Below are 20,738 nucleotides of genomic sequence, written 5' to 3'. Positions count from 1 at the left end.
AGTGAAGTAAACTTAGGCGTCCCTCTGAGGGTGACAGTTAATATGAAAATGTTTGTTTGATTGACTGATTAGTATATTAAAGCCTGCTCACACCAAAGACGATAACTATAAAGATAACGATAAAGATATAGATAAGACCACTCTCCTTGGTCTTCAAAAATGTCTGATATTAATTTAGTGACACTCTTATGGAAAAATATGATACTATTTTGTAATTATCATTTAAATCTGACTAATTTTTAAACTGTGTGTCATAAATCAACATCTTAGGAATATGGCATGGGGTTTCAAATCAAAATATGACTTTCTGTTACGAAACAGGACGTTGATTTCATACATGTCCTTCATATGAGGACACCGGGACTAAAATCAGGTTTATTACGCATTTTGGGAGACACAACAAATGAATAGGGAAAGAAATTATATTTCAATATTCTATATTATTATGAAAATCTTGTCAATTATTACTCCAATTATTACACTTCTTTTTTCATTACATGTTGCCCCAAAAACACATCAACATGCAAATTAGAGTTAGTTTATAGATACATAAATGTGTATAATGAGAAAACCCGTTTATGCCCATTTTACACACATTTTGCAAAAATAAAAATTGTATATCAAATCATTCTGTTATAACATAGCTGAGAATCATCTTTTTACAAAGTTTGGTAAAAAAAAAAAAATCCTGAAAATTAAAAATGTATTGGTGATTTTTTTTTTTTTTTAAATCTGTTGTTTTTGCCTATGCATGTTCATTTTTATTTACAAAAAAAACCCTCTTCCGAGGACATAGCATAACTTAAGAAGGAAATATATATATATATATATATAATTATTTATTTTATTTTTTAATGCTCTAAACCATGTAATGACATGTAAAAATACAATTTTTAAAAATTTAAAGCGGCAGACGAGAATAAACAGACAATATCGTTCTTGGTGTGAACAGGGTTTTTTTCTTGTGAATGCAGTAACTCTTGTCATCTATATAGTCTAGATTGATATTTACTTTTTCTACATTCAAAAATTAAACAATTAAACAATTCTGATTCTGGTTTTGATAGGGGTATTTCCAGTTCGTCATAATTTTATAGTTGGTCATTTTTAATTATTTGAGATGTATTTTTGGTTTGTATACATCTGCATCTGCTCACTGTCTTTCACTCCACAGCATGTTCATAATGGCCACAAACCACCCCTACATCCTCGTCATGAGAGCAGTTGTTTTTGCCCAGTTTGGCGTGTTTGCAGTGCAGCAGAGTTCGTTCGGTCCCTTCGCACTCCACGTCGTCCAGCAGGATTCTGACGCCGACGCCTCCCGCGCCGAGCTCGGCTCTCTTCGCCACCCGCAGAGCCACGGGAAACCCCATCTGCCTGCAGACCACCGCCGCGGCCTGTATGTTAAACATGTCGTCGCACACCGTGCCCCATTCGCCCCGCACGAAGATCTCCACTCGGCCGCGGTCCTTCCGTCCGTCTGCGCTGACCAGCCTCGCCGTCCCGGCTCGAGGTCGACCCCTCCGGTCCCCTTTCCTCCGGGGCTTGCCTCGGCCTCGTTTGCCTGGTCTGGCGGTGCCGGTGGTTTTGGGTGGCGTCGTCCAGTACGCGGGTCTGGGGGTGGTCAGGGACGGAGGTCTGGGCCGCGGGGTCGTGTGGAGAGCGCGCGGCTGTGGTGTAGACGGCCGGACGGTGGTCGCTGGAGGAACCCGGCGGCTTGTCGTTTGTGGTACTCGTGGCCGTGGGGTCGTGCTGGGTTTGGTGGGTTTTGCTTTGGGAATGGCAGTTGTTGAGGGTTTTTTGTTAATTACGTACTCTGTGAAACAAAACAAAAAAAGATAATGTCAAATAAAGCAATAAGCCACGGTTTACAGTGAATTTATAACAGCTAAGGGGCGTTGTTAGGCACGACACGAAGCAGTGTGAACCCCCTCAGCTGTTATAAATTCACTGTAAACCACGGCTTCACGGGGCTTACTGCTTTTATAAAACGGTTATTCCATATACTTAGTAAGGTTTCACAAAATAAAAGAGATCAAATAAGTGTAATGATATAAATAAAAAACAGTATTCTTCCACCAAACAATCTAGTTCCTCAGAAACAGTTGTGGTTGCCAAGCAACACACAAAGTAAACAAAGGTTTATAGTGTAATTTACAGCGTCTTCGAACGTGGCTCAACCAATCAGAATCAAGGACCGGAACTATCCGTTTTATAAGGACAGTCTGTCTAGGGCTGCAACATTTAGGGGAAATACCTTATTCTGACTGAAATAGTGATTGTGATTCAAAATGAGGACCAAGTTGTATTCCCAAATGCATGTTAAAGCAACCTAAACTTAGATCAAATGCAGGGATGGAGATCATGTGACGCAGAACTGTGAACTGAGATACTGAAAACACCGGATCATGAGTTGCTCATGCGTATAAATGAACACTGTACCACATTTAACCCTGAAACACGCAGTGCTTATTTATTTAATTAAATCACAGCCTTTGAAATTTGATAATCACACTAAGCCATATCACAGTACTTTTGTTTTTATTAGTCGTACAGCCCTACTCAAGACTCACTCTCCAGTGGGATAAAGCTATATTTACTTGCTCTCTTACCTTCTTTAGGACTGAAATGAATCAGTTTGCCCTTTATGTTGACTGGAGTGGGCTTGAAGTTGCATTTTCCTGGAGGAGCCCTCCTAAAAAGTAAAAAAAAAGTCCAACTGTTTATTTCACAACTGTTTAAATCTAAAGTTCAAAACCATATCTTAAACCCTACAGTACATAACAGGGTAAACATCACTATTAGTATTGCTCACATGAGTTAATAAATGACAGGATTGTTAAAGTTTGCGGTCAGTAAGATTTTAAATATAGAAAAAATACAGCAAAAATGTGAAATATTTTTACATATTAAAATATCTGTTTTCTACATGAATACGTTTTAAAATGTAATTTATTTCTGTGATCAAAACTGTATTTTCAGCATCATTACTCCAGTCTTCAGCGCCACACGATCCTTCAGAAATCATTCTAATATGCTGATCTGCTGCTCAAGAAACATTTAGAAAATGTTGTGTTGCTTCATATTTTTGTCGAAACTGTGATACATTTTATTTTTCAGGATTCACAAATGAATATAAAGTTCAAAAGAACAGCATTTATTTGAAATAGAAATCTTTCGCAACATTACAAATGTCTTCACTGTCACTTTTGATCAATATAATGCTGTATGTGTACCTGGAGGGATCCACTATCTTATACACGACTCCTGCTCTGGCTGTGGCGCTGGCCGCTCCGGTCGCAAGGAAGTAAAGCTCACCTGAAACACAGACGACAGAGACGAGTGTGAGCGAGTGTTACACTGAAGAACAACATCAAGACCTTTACATGAAGCAGTCAAACACAGAGCTGCTCTCATGTTACCTGCCTCATCTTCACCAAATGATATGATGTACTTGTAGTAGCTGTTTATTAGTTTGGGGAAACTGCATGTTTTGTCAGCGCCCATACAAATCTCTTTATAGCTCCACTTTCCAGTCTCAGGGTTCTCCTTTAGGGACATCAGTCGCCTAGGATGCATAGAATGGGAAGAGTGTGATTTAATCAGTACATAGAAAATCTATGAATATGGAAATAATGCGGGAAAGTAAACATGCAGTAGTTTTGTGTTGATGCACTCCAAAAAAAAAAAAAAAAAAAATGGTGTAGAAACTATTTTGTCTCAGAAATTGCTAGTAAATTTCACAATTAATTACAAAGAGACTACAAGTAACACATTTAATTAATTTAATTTAATTTTTATTTTTAGTGCAACTTGCAAAAGAGTGTTTTCTTACAATGATCGAACAATAATTTTTTTTTTTTTTAATTGCAGTGCATTCTTGTTTATAATTTGTTATACTGCACTATAGATGTTTTTCCTGAATGCGGAAGTCACGCCTGACTCTTAACTGGAAGAATGCTTTGCATTTCCGGTCTCTAGTGGTTTTAGTCAAATTAGCAAATATTCTGGGCTGATATTCTAATGTTAAACCTATTAATATGTTTTTAAAAGCACATGGCTCCATAGCGCCATCACTTTACTATGTCGCAATGACTGTCATTTGTCAGTGCCTCACTCCTTAAAGTTTAATGAGTGTGTAGATGACACGAAGCTGCCGAAGTTAGCTACATTAAAAACAGATGGGCACTATTTAAATGGGTTTTTATGGAGCATCCAATCGGAAGTTAGAATTCGTAATGGCAGCACTCATCGTTTACTCTGGAAAAAGGTCTATAATTCAAGAAGCAAGGTCCATAAAATAGAGAATACATGCATACCCACTCATAAAATCCCCAAAGATGTAGAGGCCATTAAGATTGGGCATCTGGCAGCCTCTGTAGATGTAGCCGCCAGTAACAGACTTGCCGATTTTATGTGGGTAAGCAAAAATCGGAAGGATATCATCTTGGGAAAAAGTGAAAACAAAAAGAGTTTAGATGTTTACTCTCATATATTCTTCATTATAATTTTTAATGAGAATAAAATGACAGGCTGTGATGCGGTTTTGATTATATACTAGCCTGCATGTGAGACTGCCTTATCTAATACAACAAATTCAATACTTCATCACTAATAAATAATTTTTTGAAAGTGCATGAAATGTGTTAACATCTTTAACTGTCAGAAAACAACATAGAAATATAGAAAACAACAGTAAGCAATAATAATATTACCTTAACAAAATACCTTTTAGGATTTATGACAAGACTGAAGAAAAAAGAAAATGTGCTCATCCTCCGGCCATGCATCCGAGATGTAGATGAGTTTGTTTCTTCATCAGGTTTGGAGAAATGTAGCATTGCATCAGTGTCTCAGCAATGGATGCTCTGCAGTGAATGGGTGCCGTCAGAATGAGAGTCCAAACAGCTAATAAAAACATCACAATAATTCACAAGTAATCCACATGACTAAAATATGAGTCCATAATCCATAAAAAATGCTTCTTCCAGTGAAAAAGTGTTCTGGTCTGAATCAGGAGAGAAATCTGCACAGATCAAGCAGCGTTTACAAGACAAAAACAGCTCTAAACAAATGTGTGGCTGGATTTTGATGTGAGAGACAACAGGAGATGGACTTTTTCACTGGAGGAAGTGTTATTGTGCATTTATTTTTGTGCAATTATTTTGTGGATTATTGTGATGTTTTATCAGGTGATTGGACTCTCATTCTGACGGCACCCATTCACTGCAGAGCATCCATTGGTAAGCAAGTGATGCAATGCTACATTTCTCAAATCTGACGAAGAAACAAACTCATCCTAATCTTGGACTGCCTGAAGGTGAGTATATTTTCAGCAAATTCTCATTTTAGAGTGAACTATTTATTTGAATTAGACAATATGAAGAAAATGGTAGCTTTTAATACTTTGTGAATCTGGCCTATGCTAAACATAAATAGCCACATTTGAAAGGCTTGCTCACTGAGTGAAGAGTTGGTGCAGAGTTTCCTGTCATAACAAGAGAAGCCCTCCTTTGCCCTCCATCCATAGTTCCCTCCTTTTTCGATGAGATCCACTTCCTCATATTTATTCTGCCCGACGTCCCCACAGAGCATTCTGCCGCGGCCCTGACCGCTGACCGGATCGCCCCTGTCGATGGAGCACCTCCACATGTTCCTCACACCGTAGGCGTAGATCTCTGGCCTTGCATCCATCTCTCCCACAAAAGGATTGTCAGATGGGATACTGTAGGGGGCGCCATAGTCATTATTGTCTACATCGATTCGCAGGACCTTGCCTAGAAGAGTGGACCTGTAAAACACCAGTGTTTGTTTTTACAAGAAGATGTGGTTTTCTTTACAAATAAATGATTTGCGCTGCATGCAGAGGCGTTTATGTTCTATAAAAAGGGTTTGTGTAACATTAAAATAAGAATTTGTCCTTAGGATTGTATTCATAAGACTACAGTTTTAACCTGCCCTGTAAACATTTGCACCATCTGCTGTTGCTTTCTCTCACTCAACCGCATCCTCTCTAACCTCACGTAGCCCACAATGCCCTGTGTCAATATTGACCATGGCATGGGTCAGTACTGTCTGTGAAGGGCCTCTTCACTCATCTTCCCTCCTGTGAAGAGAGCTGGAGTGACTCCTGGCTTAGAGCTGTCCTTCATTCACTGTATCTCATTATTTTCTGCTTTGTTCTTTTTATCTGTTGTTTTTGGCTGATTTACAAGCTTAAAAGATCTTCTAGCACCACAGGGTTGCATTTATGGATTAAAATGTTGAGACAAGCAACTTCAGACCAAGGTTAATGCAGTTTTTAGGCATAAAAAAAAAAAAAAAAAGTAACCAAAATTGCGATATGGCTTTGTGCATTAATCAAAACACAAAGACAATTTAATGCACTGCAGTATTTATTTATTTATTTTTGCAATTTTTATCAGAAAAAAAAAAAAAAATGCAGTTAGAAGTTAATTTGTGTACAAAATTATTTTATTTCAGCTATAGAGCAACATTTTTTCATTTTAATTTGCTTTAATTTTACTAACGACAGCTAAAACTGAGATACAAAATAAAATAAAAAACTATATTAGACATATTATTCAAATTATTCAAATTACAAAAATATGTTTACTGAAATTAAAACGGAAAAATATGACAACTGAAACATTCAAAATAATAATAAAAACTACAATAGTATCTCAGTGAAACGAATAAATGAATGAATACGTACGCGTGTGGCGTACTAGGCTATGGAAATCAATTTTCACTAACTAACTTACTAAATAAATAAATAGACAGACATTATTTAAACCTTATATATGAAAACAATGACATTTTTCACCTATAAAATTTATGCAACATTTGTCAAAGTTACAGTGTTAATTTCATATGATTAGTATACTGATCCTATGCATTGTGATTATATATTCAATGCAGGCTTTGAAAATAGGCTGTTATTGGAGAATAAAATTGAAATTGATAAGGCTGGTTAGCATACTCTAGTTAACCTCTGCTTATAACTACACTGTTCTGTGAGCTAAAAGCATCGCAAGTAAGCACATATTGACAGCAACTGGAACTGAGTGCCCAAAGTGTAATTAAACGTTCCTGTGATGCTGATTATGTTGATATAAGGTTTTAAGCTTTTCCATACTGTGTGTTGCACAGAAGACCATCAGTAGCTACCTAACAGTGCGATGAGACTGAACCTCCACATTCAACATGTAGTGTCAATATAGTGTGCTGCTCGTCATCAGCAGCAGGACTCCAAGACCACTGTGGCTCTGACAGCTCTCTCTATAAGGATGAAAGGCTCGTGTATATTCACCAGGCTCTGCCAGCTCTGCTTCTGTCACGTGGGGAAAGCAGGGCGGCAGAGCCAAGGCTAATATTGTGAGGCTGTGTGTCTGTCTGGCTAAATGTGCATTACTCAACTGGGGCAAATCAACGCCAAAATCTGAACCTGAATAATGCAATGACAAAAACATCATTATTAAAATACCAATAAAGTGATCCATCCACGTCTTTTGAAACCATACAATATGTTTTTGTAGGTTTGGGACTTTGTTGATGGTGATTTTCTTATCCTACTTGAAGCTTGACTGCACCAGTATGGAAAAGAACAGCTAATTCATTCAACAAAATGCATATGACGGTTTTGTAAATCTTGCCCTTGAGTTGTATGGGCATTTGGTGGTCACAGAGAACGCCTGTAACTTGTCGCCATTTGAGCCACACTCAAGTCTTCTTGATATTGAGGCGCAATCCGTGCACATCCAGCCGCTCGCTCCAATCTTGCACTTGACGTTCAAGCCCACAACGGGTTTTGTCAGCTTGGAAGATATAGTCAGCAAATAGAAGTGACCAGGGCTGAGACACCTGAATATCTGCTGTGGCCATGTCCATACAAAGGATGAACAGGAGCGGAGCACGCCGACGGTGATAGGGAATGGTTTGGACAGGCCGGCGGGGCATCGGACGGCGCTAGCGGTGTTGGCATAGAGGAGCTGGATCCACCTTACGTACTCTTCGGGAGCGCCGTGCGAGCGGAGATAATGCCAGATAAGGTACGCGATCAAATGCCTTCTTGAGATCGAGAAAGGCCATGTGTACTGGCTGGTTCTTCTCTCGGCGCCTCTCCAGCAACAGCCTGATGGCGTAGATTGCATCAGTAGTTCCGCTTCCTCTAACAAATCCACACTGATTGGGGATAATGGAGATGATCTTCCGGAGACAGGAATCAATTACACGCTCGAATATCTTCAAGGCGTGGCAGAGCAGGCGGATTGGGCGGTAAGTGGTGCATTCGCCGATATCACCTTTGCATTTCCAGATCGGGACCGTAACACTGGAAGTCCACACTGAAGGAGTGACACCCTTGTCGATGATCCTGTTGAACAGTCGAGTGAGGACTTCAACACCTCGGTGTCCAAGTAGCTTCCACGCCTCAGCAGGAATGTCATCGGGCCCGGGGGCCTTTCTGTTTTTCATCTTTTTGATGGCAAGCTCGACCTCAGCTGGGCTGATCGGCGGTACCGGCCCAGAGATGGGTGCAGCACTTGTTGGATGTGGATGAGGGAATTCCTCGTTGCATGACGAGTCAAAGTATTCTTTCCGGCGTTGTAAAATGGCAAGGGGATCGCGGAGGACTCTGTGGTCGGCGTCTTTAATATTCATTACTTGACCGATGTCCATGGTCGAGGGATGGCGGGCGTTCGCAAGTTTGTATATTTGGTTGGCTCCTTCAGGGGTATCAAGCTGGCTGTAGAGGTCCGCATAGTGCTGGGCTTTTGCAGTATCGACTTCAGTCGTTTGTACTCTTGCCAGTCATCTGCGGCCTGCGAAACATGCCACCGCTTAAATGCGGCCTTCTTTGACTTCGTGGCTTTTTGAACTTCGCCGGTCCACCACCAGACCTGTTTGTCGATAAATCGTCGTCCTGGCTTAGTCACACTGAGGCACTCTCCTGCCACGTCATGAATCGTCTTGGTCACATTTGCCCAGAGTGTTTCAACAGGCTGGTCATCGTTGATGGTGGTGATGTGAGTGTGGAGTATGGCAGCCAGTTGTGTTCTCTTAGCAGGCAGGTGCCACCATTTGATCTTCTCAGGGCCGGTAAGTCGGGCGTGGGGTCGAAGGCCGAGGTTTAGCCGGAGATCGAGGGTTAGTAGACGGTGTTTTGCGGGGTCTTCCAGTAAACGTGCCGATGTTAAGGGTCGCGAGTCGTAGATGTTGGACTAGCTTCTTTAGCCTGCCCCGTCCTTGGGCAGGTAGCCCTTGTCCACTTCTCACGTCATTCGGGGGGGACGGCGCGCGTTGCTTTTGGGGGACGCCCTAGGATTTGGATCCAAGTGTCATTGAGGCATTGCATTTTTGATGCAACAAAAAAAAAAAAACTGTTTCGATCAGCCGACGTGTCGCACCGTCTGTCGCTGACCACCTTCACCGTAGGCCCGATCAATAAATTGTCGGTTTCCAGCGGCACCGCATGGAGGTGGTGATGGGATTTTGCCGGCTAGAAAACACATATATATATATATATATATACATATATATATATATATATATATATATATATATATATATATATATATATACAGTATATATGTGTATGTGTGTGTGTATTTGACTAATAGGAATACATTAGCTGGCTATGCAAGTCCATTTTCACTAACTGACTAACTAACTAAATAAATGAATGTATTAATTAATTAATTAATTAATTAATATTTACAATATTCTAATAATACATATTTACAGTTCTAAGGGAAACACATTTGAACTCACAATTATTTCTATTTTTCTAAGATTCTAAGTTTATCTTGCAATTCAGAGAAAAATTCAAAATTGTAAAATTCAAAGTCACGATTACTTTTTTATTTAGTTATCCATTTATTTTTTATTCTATGGTGGAAACAGGCTTCCATAGTTAGCAGATATGTGATAATGTGAACATTTGCACTGACATCATGTCATGAATTTACAGTAAAAATAGGTGTTAAAAATAGTGCACTCTGTAAGAGGCAAGTGTGTCAAATAAAGATAAATAAAGATGCCTTACTTGTTTTGAGAATTCCCAAACTTTCCAAAAGGGTCTCCTGCTTTGCCACCATCTCCTATGAATATGTACAGATATCCATCCAACCCAAACAGTAGTTGACCTCCATTGTGGTTTGATGCAGGCTCATCAACTTCTAGAAGTGTCCTGTGAACCAAAATAAGCATCAATAGTTTAACAATTTCACAAACTGATAAAAAAGGGCGTCACGCATCTAAGAGGAAGTCTTTTATTTCAGAATCTGTTAATTTTGAGCTGCTGATTAATCAGATAATGTATCCTTTCCTGCAGCTTTGGAAAAAAGCATCTGCCAAACATGTAAATAAAGCTACACGACAGGATTCTGGGCTCTCTTTTGACGCCTGTATATTAAATATAAAATTGAAAGAGGAAGTTTTTTTTTTTTTTCTGCACTTCAACCTTATGAAATTCTTGGTTTGTGGTTCCTCTTTCTTGATTGTGATTGTCACCACATCAGAGCAGATCTGAACAGCTACACCAATATCACTACAAGATATACAGTATAGCCTATACAAATAAATGTTTTTTTTAAATTAAATTAAATATCTGCCACCATAATTTCTGGAACACACATGGAATGAATGATGGAAGAATATTTGAGGTGAAGGAGGATTATTATTATTAGTTTTTTTTTTGTTTGTTTGTTTGTTTTACCGATTTATTTGTTCCTAATAAAAAACAGCATTTGGCGCATACTGCCAGTTACAGAAAAAAAAATTAAATAAATAAATCAAAAATCAAAATGATCAGTTAGAGTGTGGCACCAATTTTGAAACCTTTAAAAAAAGTTTTTATTTTATTTTATTTTTTCAAAATCTAATTCCCATTATACTTGCCCTTTACTACAAATATAATGTAATTATTTATAAAATAAGTACTCTAAATTATAGTATTTCAATAAAGTGAATGTACTATATTTTAGTTTGTTAAAGTTTTTTATTTAATATCTTGTATTTTATACAACACATAGCAAGATTCACAACCTTTATCGAGTTTTGTACCATTTCGATAAAGTAAAAAAAAAATAAAAATAAAAACTTTCGGTAAAAATGACCATATAGATGGTTAAAACATTGTAACATTTTAATCAAAAGAAGTGTGTGGAAAATAATTTAATAACATACACCAATGTACATACCGTATATATATATATATATATATATATATATACACATACACACACACACATATATTTATTGGGTCTGTGCAGCTGTTTTTAACCATGAAATACGCAGGTTTGAGTTGAGTGGAACATAACGTGAATATCTGATATCTGTCTCTCACCTTTCTGAGGAGTGATCCAGCATATTCATATCCGAATCAGACACGAGGAACTCACTGATGCGAATCTTCTCCTGCTTCTTCGCAGACACTGAGTAGTAAACGTAGACCTTTTTCACCTTTGTGAAATGAGGGTGCAGGGCGATGCAGAGGAAGCCTCGCTCATCTCCGGCCCAAGGTGAGGTCAGAACCGCCCTGGTCAGGTTCAGGAAGGGCCTGTCGATCCGAGAACCGTTGGCCAGGTAAGTCCACACGTAACCCAGCTGCTCCGCCACGAAGAAGCGGTGTGTGCCGTCATTGGCGTGTACCATCGCCACCGGATTGCGAAGCCCATTCTCCACTTCTTCCAGGCACAACTGAATGCAGCCCTGCGGATCCGCCTTCACGTCTCCCAGGTTGGTGTTGAGCTCGGCGTTGGAGAGGACGTTTGGGTAGCAGTACTCAGGATCTTTCAGCTCAAGATATTTGCAGAACTTGCTCCGGTCTTCTTCGATAGCATACGTTTCGTTGTTATTGATCAGAAGGCTGAGAGTGTAACGGCAGTGGAGCCAGAAATCCTCGCAGTAGTTTCCGCAGAGGCCGGGAAGCTCCCGCATCGGGGTGTTTGCGTCTTCTGCATCGTACAGATGTGCTGCGTAAGGAGAGCATTCCTGAAACAAACAAATCAAAGCATGGACATTTATTCAGTAGTGCTATATGAATTCTAAAGCCTTTCTAACAGTCTCCCAGAACGATTAAGATTGCTTCAAGACACTGAGTCTAAGATTCAGCTCTAAGTTGACCACATTAAAAGTGTATCACATTAGTGGAAGTTTGGCTAAAGCTCCATTACCTATTGTCATTAGTGTAGTGATATACTGTATTATACCATGCTCTGTCTGAATACTGGATTCTGATTGGCTGGCAGGTATGCAGTAAAACCATTTAATGCACAGGTAGTTCCAAGTCAGTTTAATCACTGTTCTGTATTAATACGCTGCTTTAATTGATGCACACACACACACACACACACACATACACAAGCTTGTCAACGCTTCCCCGCGACTTGTATCAATAAAATAGCTTAGATACTAGATCGCTACATTATATTCCTCAGCAACGAGGTGTAAAATCGCTGTTTTTGAAGTAACACAGCTTCATTGTTTGTATAGAGACTCAGACAAAGGTAATGCACACACAACTGTCATCTCTCTCTCTCTCTCTCTCTCTCTCTCTCAATCGATCAATAATTAATTCAAATACTATAATTAATTCAAATAAATGTGACCCTGGACCACAAAACCAGTCTTAAGTCTCTGGGGTATATTTGTAGCAATAGCCAAAAATACATTGTATGGGTCAAAATGATAAATTTTTCTTTTATGCCAAAAATCATTAGGATATTATGTAAAGATCATGTTCCATGAAGATATTTTGTAAATTTCTTACCGTTAATATATCAAAAGTTAATTTTTGATTAGTAATATGCATTGCTAAGAACTTCATTTGGACAACTTTAAAGGTGATTTTCTCAATAATTAGATTTTTTTGCACCCTCAGATTCCAGATTTTCAAATAGTTGTATCTCAGACAAATATTTTTGTGGTTTTGTGGTCCAGGGTCACAAATGTGATCTTACCTCACTATTTTATCTCTGAGTCTGATTTGAAGTGGGCAGAATGCTAGAGCTAACGAGCTGTATCTGATGAAAATAACCATAATTTTTACCCTACTGGTTAAATATTGCGCTGCAAACATCATTAACAGCTTTAAATTGTAAATGTTGGCAAATGACAAAGGTATAAGTGGGATAATGCATGGCGTCGGGTGGTTCTTGGCCTCCACGTCATGCATTAAGATCGTTTAATGCACAGCTAGCCATGCATTATCCCTTACTTAAGCACGGTGAACGTGGCAAATCTGCATGAGCCTGAACCCGTTGGAAAATCTGTGTGGAAATCTTTCGCCTTCAGGCAAAATTCATGATTGCATGGATTCCTATTGAAATGGGGCATTTCGTCTGCGAAAATTCACCAAACAACAGTAGCCTAAATATGTCTACACTTTATAGGGATAATTCGCCCAAAAATAAAACTTCTATCATCATTTACTCTCTCTTAAATTGTTCCAAAGCTGTATGAGTTTCTTCTGAACATGGAATTTGTTGCTGGTAGCCACTGAAAAAAAATAAAAATAAAACAAAAACTATGAAAGTCAGTGAGGACGGAAGCTGTTAGGTTATCAACTCTTCAAAATATCGTATTTTGTGTTTCATAGAAGAATAGAAGAAAGAAATTCACACAGGTTTGGAACAACTTGAAGCTGAGAAAATGATGACAAAATTTACATTTTTGGGTGAACTATCCCTTTGAGGACAATATCTATAAACTATAAAGTATTAAGCATGAGTATGAGACTTTATGACAGTTAGTTATATATATAAAAAAAGGAAAAATCTTTGAAAAATTTAGTTTAAAACGCATGTGCTAAAGTCTTAGAAATGCACTTATATTTCATTTGTTAATTGCAATGTTAAATATTCAATTGTCAATTAAAAAAAAAAAAAAAACTTTTATGCCACATGCCATTTTTTCTTACACACTGAATACAAGTGTACATATCTTAATTATTACTTTCAAAAATAATTTTAAAATACATTTTCAAATGATCTGATATGACAGCATTTACTGTTTTATGTTTTTGTTCCGCATTTTTGTGCATGGTAGGTTTTGAGTCAAGTACTTTTAAAAAAATTTTCTAAGAAATATTATGCCAGGTTTACAAGGTTTTCAGTATTTTTTTATAAACTTTTTTTAATGTGGATTCTTCTGAATGTTGATTTTTTTTTTTTTTTTTTTTTTTGCCGATGCGATGCGATTAGAACCATTTTGGGTTCTCAGAAACCTTTAAGTAAACAGTTCTTTAAAAGAACCATTTTGCTTAGTGTGAAGAACATTTTAATCCTCAAAAACAAAAATGTTTTTCCTCTATAAAGATTCTCTGCCATAGAACCATATATGCAAATAAAGAACCTTCATTTTAATAGTATATGAGTTGCATTTTTAAAGTTCTGCATTTTTTAATAAATTTATAGATCCATAAAAAAGTGTAATGTCATTGGCCCATGAATAATGACTTGCTCCTATCATCAATAAACTTTCAGTTAATCTCAAATAACAAATTCATCTGAAACGTACAGTATTTGCTGTGTAAGGCTTTCTGCGTCTCTCCTCCTCATAGTCTGGCAAACGTGGCATTCTGCACGTCTTCTCTACAGCCGGGATCCCAGGATTCAATCCAGCAGCTGGTGATGATCGTTTGAGCTATAAATACAGTAACTCTTGGGCATTTTGGACTAACCAAGCCCTCATTATGCCTTAACCACAACACCACACCCATCAGAGGACCGAGCCAGCCTTGGCAACGATACTGCCAGCTCGGGACTGGAAGATATCCGAGATTACTATAATGACATTAAACAAATAACGGACCTGAAAGTGGCTTGGATTGATGGGCTAACTCGCTCGTAACACATCACAGGCACTGTAATGTGGCCAAAAGGTGGATGAATAATGTTTCAAGGCTCTCTAATGATGTTTGATTGCAATTCAAACAAAATATAGACCCATTGAGGGGGGTTATGTGGTATAAATGAGTCCAGCATTTCCTAAACAACACACACGGTTATGTAATATCCTGTAGCATTGAGGAAAAACCTTGCAGAAAGGGCAGAAATGAGTTGGACTGAATGTCTATGTCAAGGAAACTTCTGAATCTACATAATTCCACTGTAGTTTTCAGGCTTAATACAAAAACTGTAGGTCATAGGTCAAAATATTACCCTCACATGTCCAATAAAATACTTATTTTTCTTATTTTGTTTCATGGATATCATATAAGGTGAGTTGAGGAGTTGTATTGAATGTTTAAACTACTGTTTCACATGCAATATTATAGTAAACACTTCTAAGTACAATGCCAAGCGTTGAACAATGCTGGGAAAAGCACCAATTCCCATGCTTTCTTTTCTTCAGATGCACTGTATATTTTTGCCCTCCATACCTTCTGATCCTATTGTAAGTGCTTGCCCAGTCATTGTGTACTTCTGTTTTTGTCGCTCGTATAATTTTGTTTATATGCTTCTGTAATTACGAGAGTCTGTAGGAGCTCCCATGCAATCTCTGTTGTTATCAAACTCCTCATGGATCTTGTTCAACAGATGGTCCCTTCAGGGTTTCGCTCATCAACACACTAGCTCCACTCTACTGGGCCTGAAAGCTCATTAGCTTATATGTCTGTGCCCGTCACTCATTAGGCAATTATGAGTTTACAGCTTTTCCATGTTGAAAGAGTCATTATTTTAACCCCTTTAATATGCATCATGAAACAAACATTTCTTACATATCTGGTTTTGGTTCTCAAGAATCACAGAACAAAAAAAAAAAAGGAGCCATCCAAGGTGTGATCTTACCTGAGAATATGATTACTAATTACATATTAGTAATCATATTCATAAGAGTGCTCTGCAGCCTCTGAATCGGGATATTTAGACCATTCTAAGTATGATATTGATGTTATACAACTTTCATTTTAGAGAAAATATTTTCAAGATATTTCCAATATTTCCATCTTTGGTCTGTCAACTTCTCCAAGCAACACACAGCAGTGGCATTACATTCATGAATGAATCATAGTCGTTGCATAAATTGACTGAGTGAATGATTCAATGACTCACTCATAAGACAGTCACCTGTTACGATCCAGAACAAATCAGTGGTTTTGAATGAATTGGTTGAGTGAATGATTCAATGACAGCCATCTGTTTAAATAGTGAATGATCATACATATTTTAATATTCATTTGAATTCTATGAGAATAAAGAACTCCACATTACTGAACAATAGAACAACAATATAATTAAAATTACTTTTTTTTTTTCTTTTTGCAGCTGATCAATGATTAAAAACACTGACAGCCAATCAGAATCCACCCAACTTTAAAGAGCCCATGCGACAACTGCAGTGTGCACTCATAATAAACAAAACATTATCGTGATATTTCCAGTATTTCTATTTTTGGTCTGTCAAGTTCTCCAAGCAACACACAGTAGTGTAGTTAAAGTATGTTCCTGAAAGAATCTGAATTGTTGAATTAATTGGCTGAGTGAACAATTCAATCACTCACTCATATAGACGGTCACCTGTTTCGACCCAGAAAGATTGCATGTGAATTGACTGAGTGAATAATTCAATGATTATTTCTTATAGACTGTGACCTGTTTCAATCCTAAATGAATCAGCAAATTAAATATGATTCATGATTCAGTGAATCATAAAGACAGCCACTTGTCGACCTCTACCAGTGAAAGTCTGGAAAGCACAAACACAGACACAGGAAAAGTTCCAGTGCTGTTGAAATGATATCAGCACTCTAGGAATGCAGTTTGACCAATCAGATTCAAAACTGATGTATTATGAACATTTAGTGGCCTATCCTCTACTCTTGCTCTTTCTTTCTCTCTTTCTGCAGTATCTTTGCTGTCCTGACCTTTCCACAGGAATATGAAATGCCTAGTTAGTGAGGAAGCATATATTTTGCTTCTCTGCAGGTTGGAGAACACAAGCAGCTCCCTGTATCTGGGATAAATGTTCCAACAAAGACAATCATTGAGCTCAGCTTCACCACTAAGTAGTCAAATAAATCAGGTGTTCCCTTTGCCAACCGCAATCCCACTGCAATCTCAAAACCATATGGTAAATCATTATCATTTAATCCCGGCAGCCTTGAAGTTGCAATGATGTAAGTAGGTGACTATAAGGAATTATGGTTTTACATAACAGTTTATTCCAATACACCAAAAATTATACATATATTATTAGTGCTGTCAAGCGATTAATCGCGTAAAAAATTAAGTTTTTGTTTGCATAATACATGCGTGTGTGTTCTGTATATATTTATAATGCATGTATAAAGACACACACATATAGTATATATTTTGAAAATATTTACATGTATTTTCATGTCTTTATTTATGTTATATTATAAATAAATATATTTAATATATAAACATAACATATGTTTCTGAAATATATACATGCATGAGTGTGTATTTATATATACATAATAAATATACACAGCACACATACATATATTAGGTAAACAAAATGTAAAAAAAAAATATAATTAAAATTACTTTTTTTTTTCTTTTGCAGCTGATCAATGATTAAAAACACTGACAGCCAATCAGAATCCACCCAACTTTAAAGAGCCCATGCGACAACTGCAGTGTGCACTCATAATAAACAAAACATTATCGTGATATTTCCAGTATTTCTATTTTTGGTCTGTCAAGTTCTCCAAGCAACACACAGTAGTGTAGTTAAAGTATGTTCCTGAAAGAATCTGAATTGTTGAATTAATTGGCTGAGTGAACAATTCAATCACTCACTCATATAGACGGTCACCTGTTTCGACCCAGAAAGATTGCATGTGAATTGACTGAGTGAATAATTCAATGATTATTTCTTATAGACTGTGACCTGTTTCAATCCTAAATGAATCAGCAAATTAAATATGATTCATGATTCAGTGAATCATAAAGACAGCCACTTGTCGACCTCTACCAGTGAAAGTCTGGAAAGCACAAACACAGACACAGGAAAAGTTCCAGTGCTGTTGAAATGATATCAGCACTCTAGGAATGCAGTTTGACCAATCAGATTCAAAACTGATGTATTATGAACATTTAGTGGCCTATCCTCTACTCTTGCTCTTTCTTTCTCTCTTTCTGCAGTATCTTTGCTGTCCTGACCTTTCCACAGGAATATGAAATGCCTAGTTAGTGAGGAAGCATATATTTTGCTTCTCTGCAGGTTGGAGAACACAAGCAGCTCCCTGTATCTGGGATAAATGTTCCAACAAAGACAATCATTGAGCTCAGCTTCACCACTAAGTAGTCAAATAAATCAGGTGTTCCCTTTGCCAACCGCAATCCCACTGCAATCTCAAAACCATATGGTAAATCATTATCATTTAATCCCGGCAGCCTTGAAGTTGCAATGATGTAAGTAGGTGACTATAAGGAATTATGGTTTTACATAACAGTTTATTCCAATACACCAAAAATTATACATATATTATTAGTGCTGTCAAGCGATTAATCGCGTAAAAAATTAAGTTTTTGTTTGCATAATACATGCGTGTGTGTTCTGTATATATTTATAATGCATGTATAAAGACACACACATATAGTATATATTTTGAAAATATTTACATGTATTTTCATGTCTTTATTTATGTTATATTATAAATAAATATATTTAATATATAAACATAACATATGTTTCTGAAATATATACATGCATGAGTGTGTATTTATATATACATAATAAATATACACAGCACACATACATATATTAGGTAAACAAAATGTAAAAAAAAAATATATATATATATATATATATATATATATATATATATATATATATACACATATACATTTCTTGTTTATGTTGACTTAAGTTGAACAAGAGTGGGTTTATTTTTAAGACTGAAGAGTAAAATTCACACAAAATTACCATAACTAGTAATATCTTACATTTAAAATGACCAAAGTCATCTAAAAATAGCTCATTACAAATTCAGAAGTCCTCCAGTTTCTGAAAGCATAGCCAAAACAAAAATGATGTAACGCATGCAGTGATGTAACCTCCTCTGTATAAACACTGATGAATGAGACACAGTCTGCATCATTTATTAACAAAACTGAATAAATAATACAATTAATACAAACATAAAATATTTGAATATTTATTTAATAACAATATTAATATAATTAAGTAATAAATAAATAAAATCCAAATAAATATGTCCAGCTGTTTAAATTCTTATATATGCATTTCTATAGAGAATTTCTTGAATTAAAGTTAAAGGGACAGTTCACCCAAAAATGAAAACTGCCATCATTTACACACGTGAACTCAAGTTGTTCCAAACTTGTATGAGTTTCTCTCTTCTATTGAGCAGAAAAGATTATATTTTGAAGAATGTTAGTAACTAAAGAGCTGACGGTAGCCATTGACTTCAATAATGTTTTTCATTTCCATACTATAGAAGTCAATGGCAACCGGCAACTCTTTGGTTACCAACATTCTTCAAAATATAAATAATGCGTAAATGATGACAGAATTTTCTGTCTTGGGTGACCTTGCATATTGTACAACACAAGACAGGGAACAACAACATAAGACACATCCACATCCAAATTAAGTGAACGTAAATAAAAAAAAGAACACAAAATGTTTCTATGTGCATTTCTACAGAGACTTTTTAAAACAGCATAGAAAACAATCAGCCTGACCTGAGACTCACCTGGCAAAGAATGCTGCGGATGTACTTCCCACAGGCCATGAATCCAGTATGATCGAAGTAGTCCATGATCTGATAGAAGCGCTGGGATATTTGGTTATCCCTGTCCAAATCACAGCATCCAAATTTGGCGTACTCCTTGCAGAAGAGCAGGGGCTCCGGAGGCTGGAACGGAGGCTTGTAGTCCAGGCACTGCGGGTGGGCATTTCCCTGCTGAGGGCTCAGGAGGACCACCAGAATCAAACTCTGAGAGAGAAAGCAAAGAGCTCTCCACACTGTCATTCCTCTCATTGCACAGGAGAAAACTCTGTACAAAGGTGGCTTGTGCTGAGTTTGAGAAATACCAATGGTGTGCAGTTTCTCCGGCGGTTAGTTGCAGTGGCCGGTGATCTGTCTCCAGCAAACACGTGCAAACACACTCACAGACACACACATGAGGCTCTGGGGCAGAGAAGCAGCTACACAAGGCCCACTCATTCAACAGCCATGCCACACACACATGCATGCTTTACACACACGCTTCTCTACTCCCTCCCACTTTCCACCCAGTCTCCTCCTCTGCGTTTCCCTCGCTTTCTCTCATTCTCCGGCAGACACATTCCTTCTTCTTGCGGCTGGCCTGCATCAAACGCTCGCAGCCTCCCTCCCCCGATTGAACCCGAGCCTCTTTCTCTCATGTTAGTCCTTTCATTTCGCCTGCTTTTGTTTATGCAATTCTACAAAACAAAACTTCTCAATATTGAGTCAGTTTAATGACATTTTCAGCATGATGCAACATTGCTCTCTGTGTGTGGTGGGTGCTGGGTTTTGTCTACTGATTTTATGGCTCTTTTCCAAACACTAGTGAGCTGTTTTGCTGTCTGATCTGATGTTGCATCCTAACATAAACTGGAATCAGTGACCTAATGACCTATTTCAAACAGCTTACATATCTTTGTTTAAAAAAAAAAAAAAGTGTGCTTAATTGTATTGAACGTGTACTTCAAAAGTTAAAAACTGTTCTTGCAGATAATACAATATTAATGAAATAAAAGTAACATTTTCATGA

At 37.5% G+C, this 20,738-nt stretch overlaps 1 protein-coding gene across 1 annotated transcript; it reads right to left on the bottom strand.

The window, feature by feature from the left end:
- Positions 1–1,163: 1,163 nt before the first annotated feature.
- si:ch211-136a13.1 (HHIP-like protein 1) lies at positions 1,164–20,186 on the bottom strand. The gene is made up of 9 exons (XM_058750617.1): positions 19,694–20,186; positions 11,348–11,994; positions 10,046–10,189; positions 5,463–5,791; positions 4,320–4,446; positions 3,423–3,568; positions 3,237–3,318; positions 2,613–2,695; positions 1,164–1,816 (listed from the first exon to the last, which is right to left on the bottom strand). Exons 1-9 carry the CDS (start codon positions 19,979–19,981, stop codon positions 1,164–1,166), a joined length of 2,499 nt encoding a protein of 832 aa, XP_058606600.1. The 5' UTR covers positions 19,982–20,186.
- Between the last annotated feature and the right edge of the window lie 552 nt (positions 20,187–20,738).

The sequence above is a fragment of the Onychostoma macrolepis genome, chromosome 18 (genome assembly GCF_012432095.1).
Source record: "Onychostoma macrolepis isolate SWU-2019 chromosome 18, ASM1243209v1, whole genome shotgun sequence".
Lineage (NCBI taxonomy): Eukaryota > Metazoa > Chordata > Actinopteri > Cypriniformes > Cyprinidae > Onychostoma > Onychostoma macrolepis.
The sequence above is the reverse complement of the archived record's forward strand: the minus strand, read 5'-3'. Positions and strand labels throughout refer to the sequence as shown.

Coding starts and splice junctions, on each gene's coding strand:
- si:ch211-136a13.1 (XM_058750617.1), bottom strand. CDS start 19,981: ATGAGAGGAATGACAGTGTGGAGAGCTCTTTGCTTTCTCTCTCAGAGT. Junction 10,190..11,347: donor CTGGATCACTCCTCAGAAAG/GTGAGAGACAGA, acceptor TTTGGTTCACAG/GACACTTCTAGAAGTTGATG. Junction 3,319..3,422: donor ATTTGGTGAAGATGAGGCAG/GTAACATGAGAG, acceptor TCTGTGTTTCAG/GTGAGCTTTACTTCCTTGCG.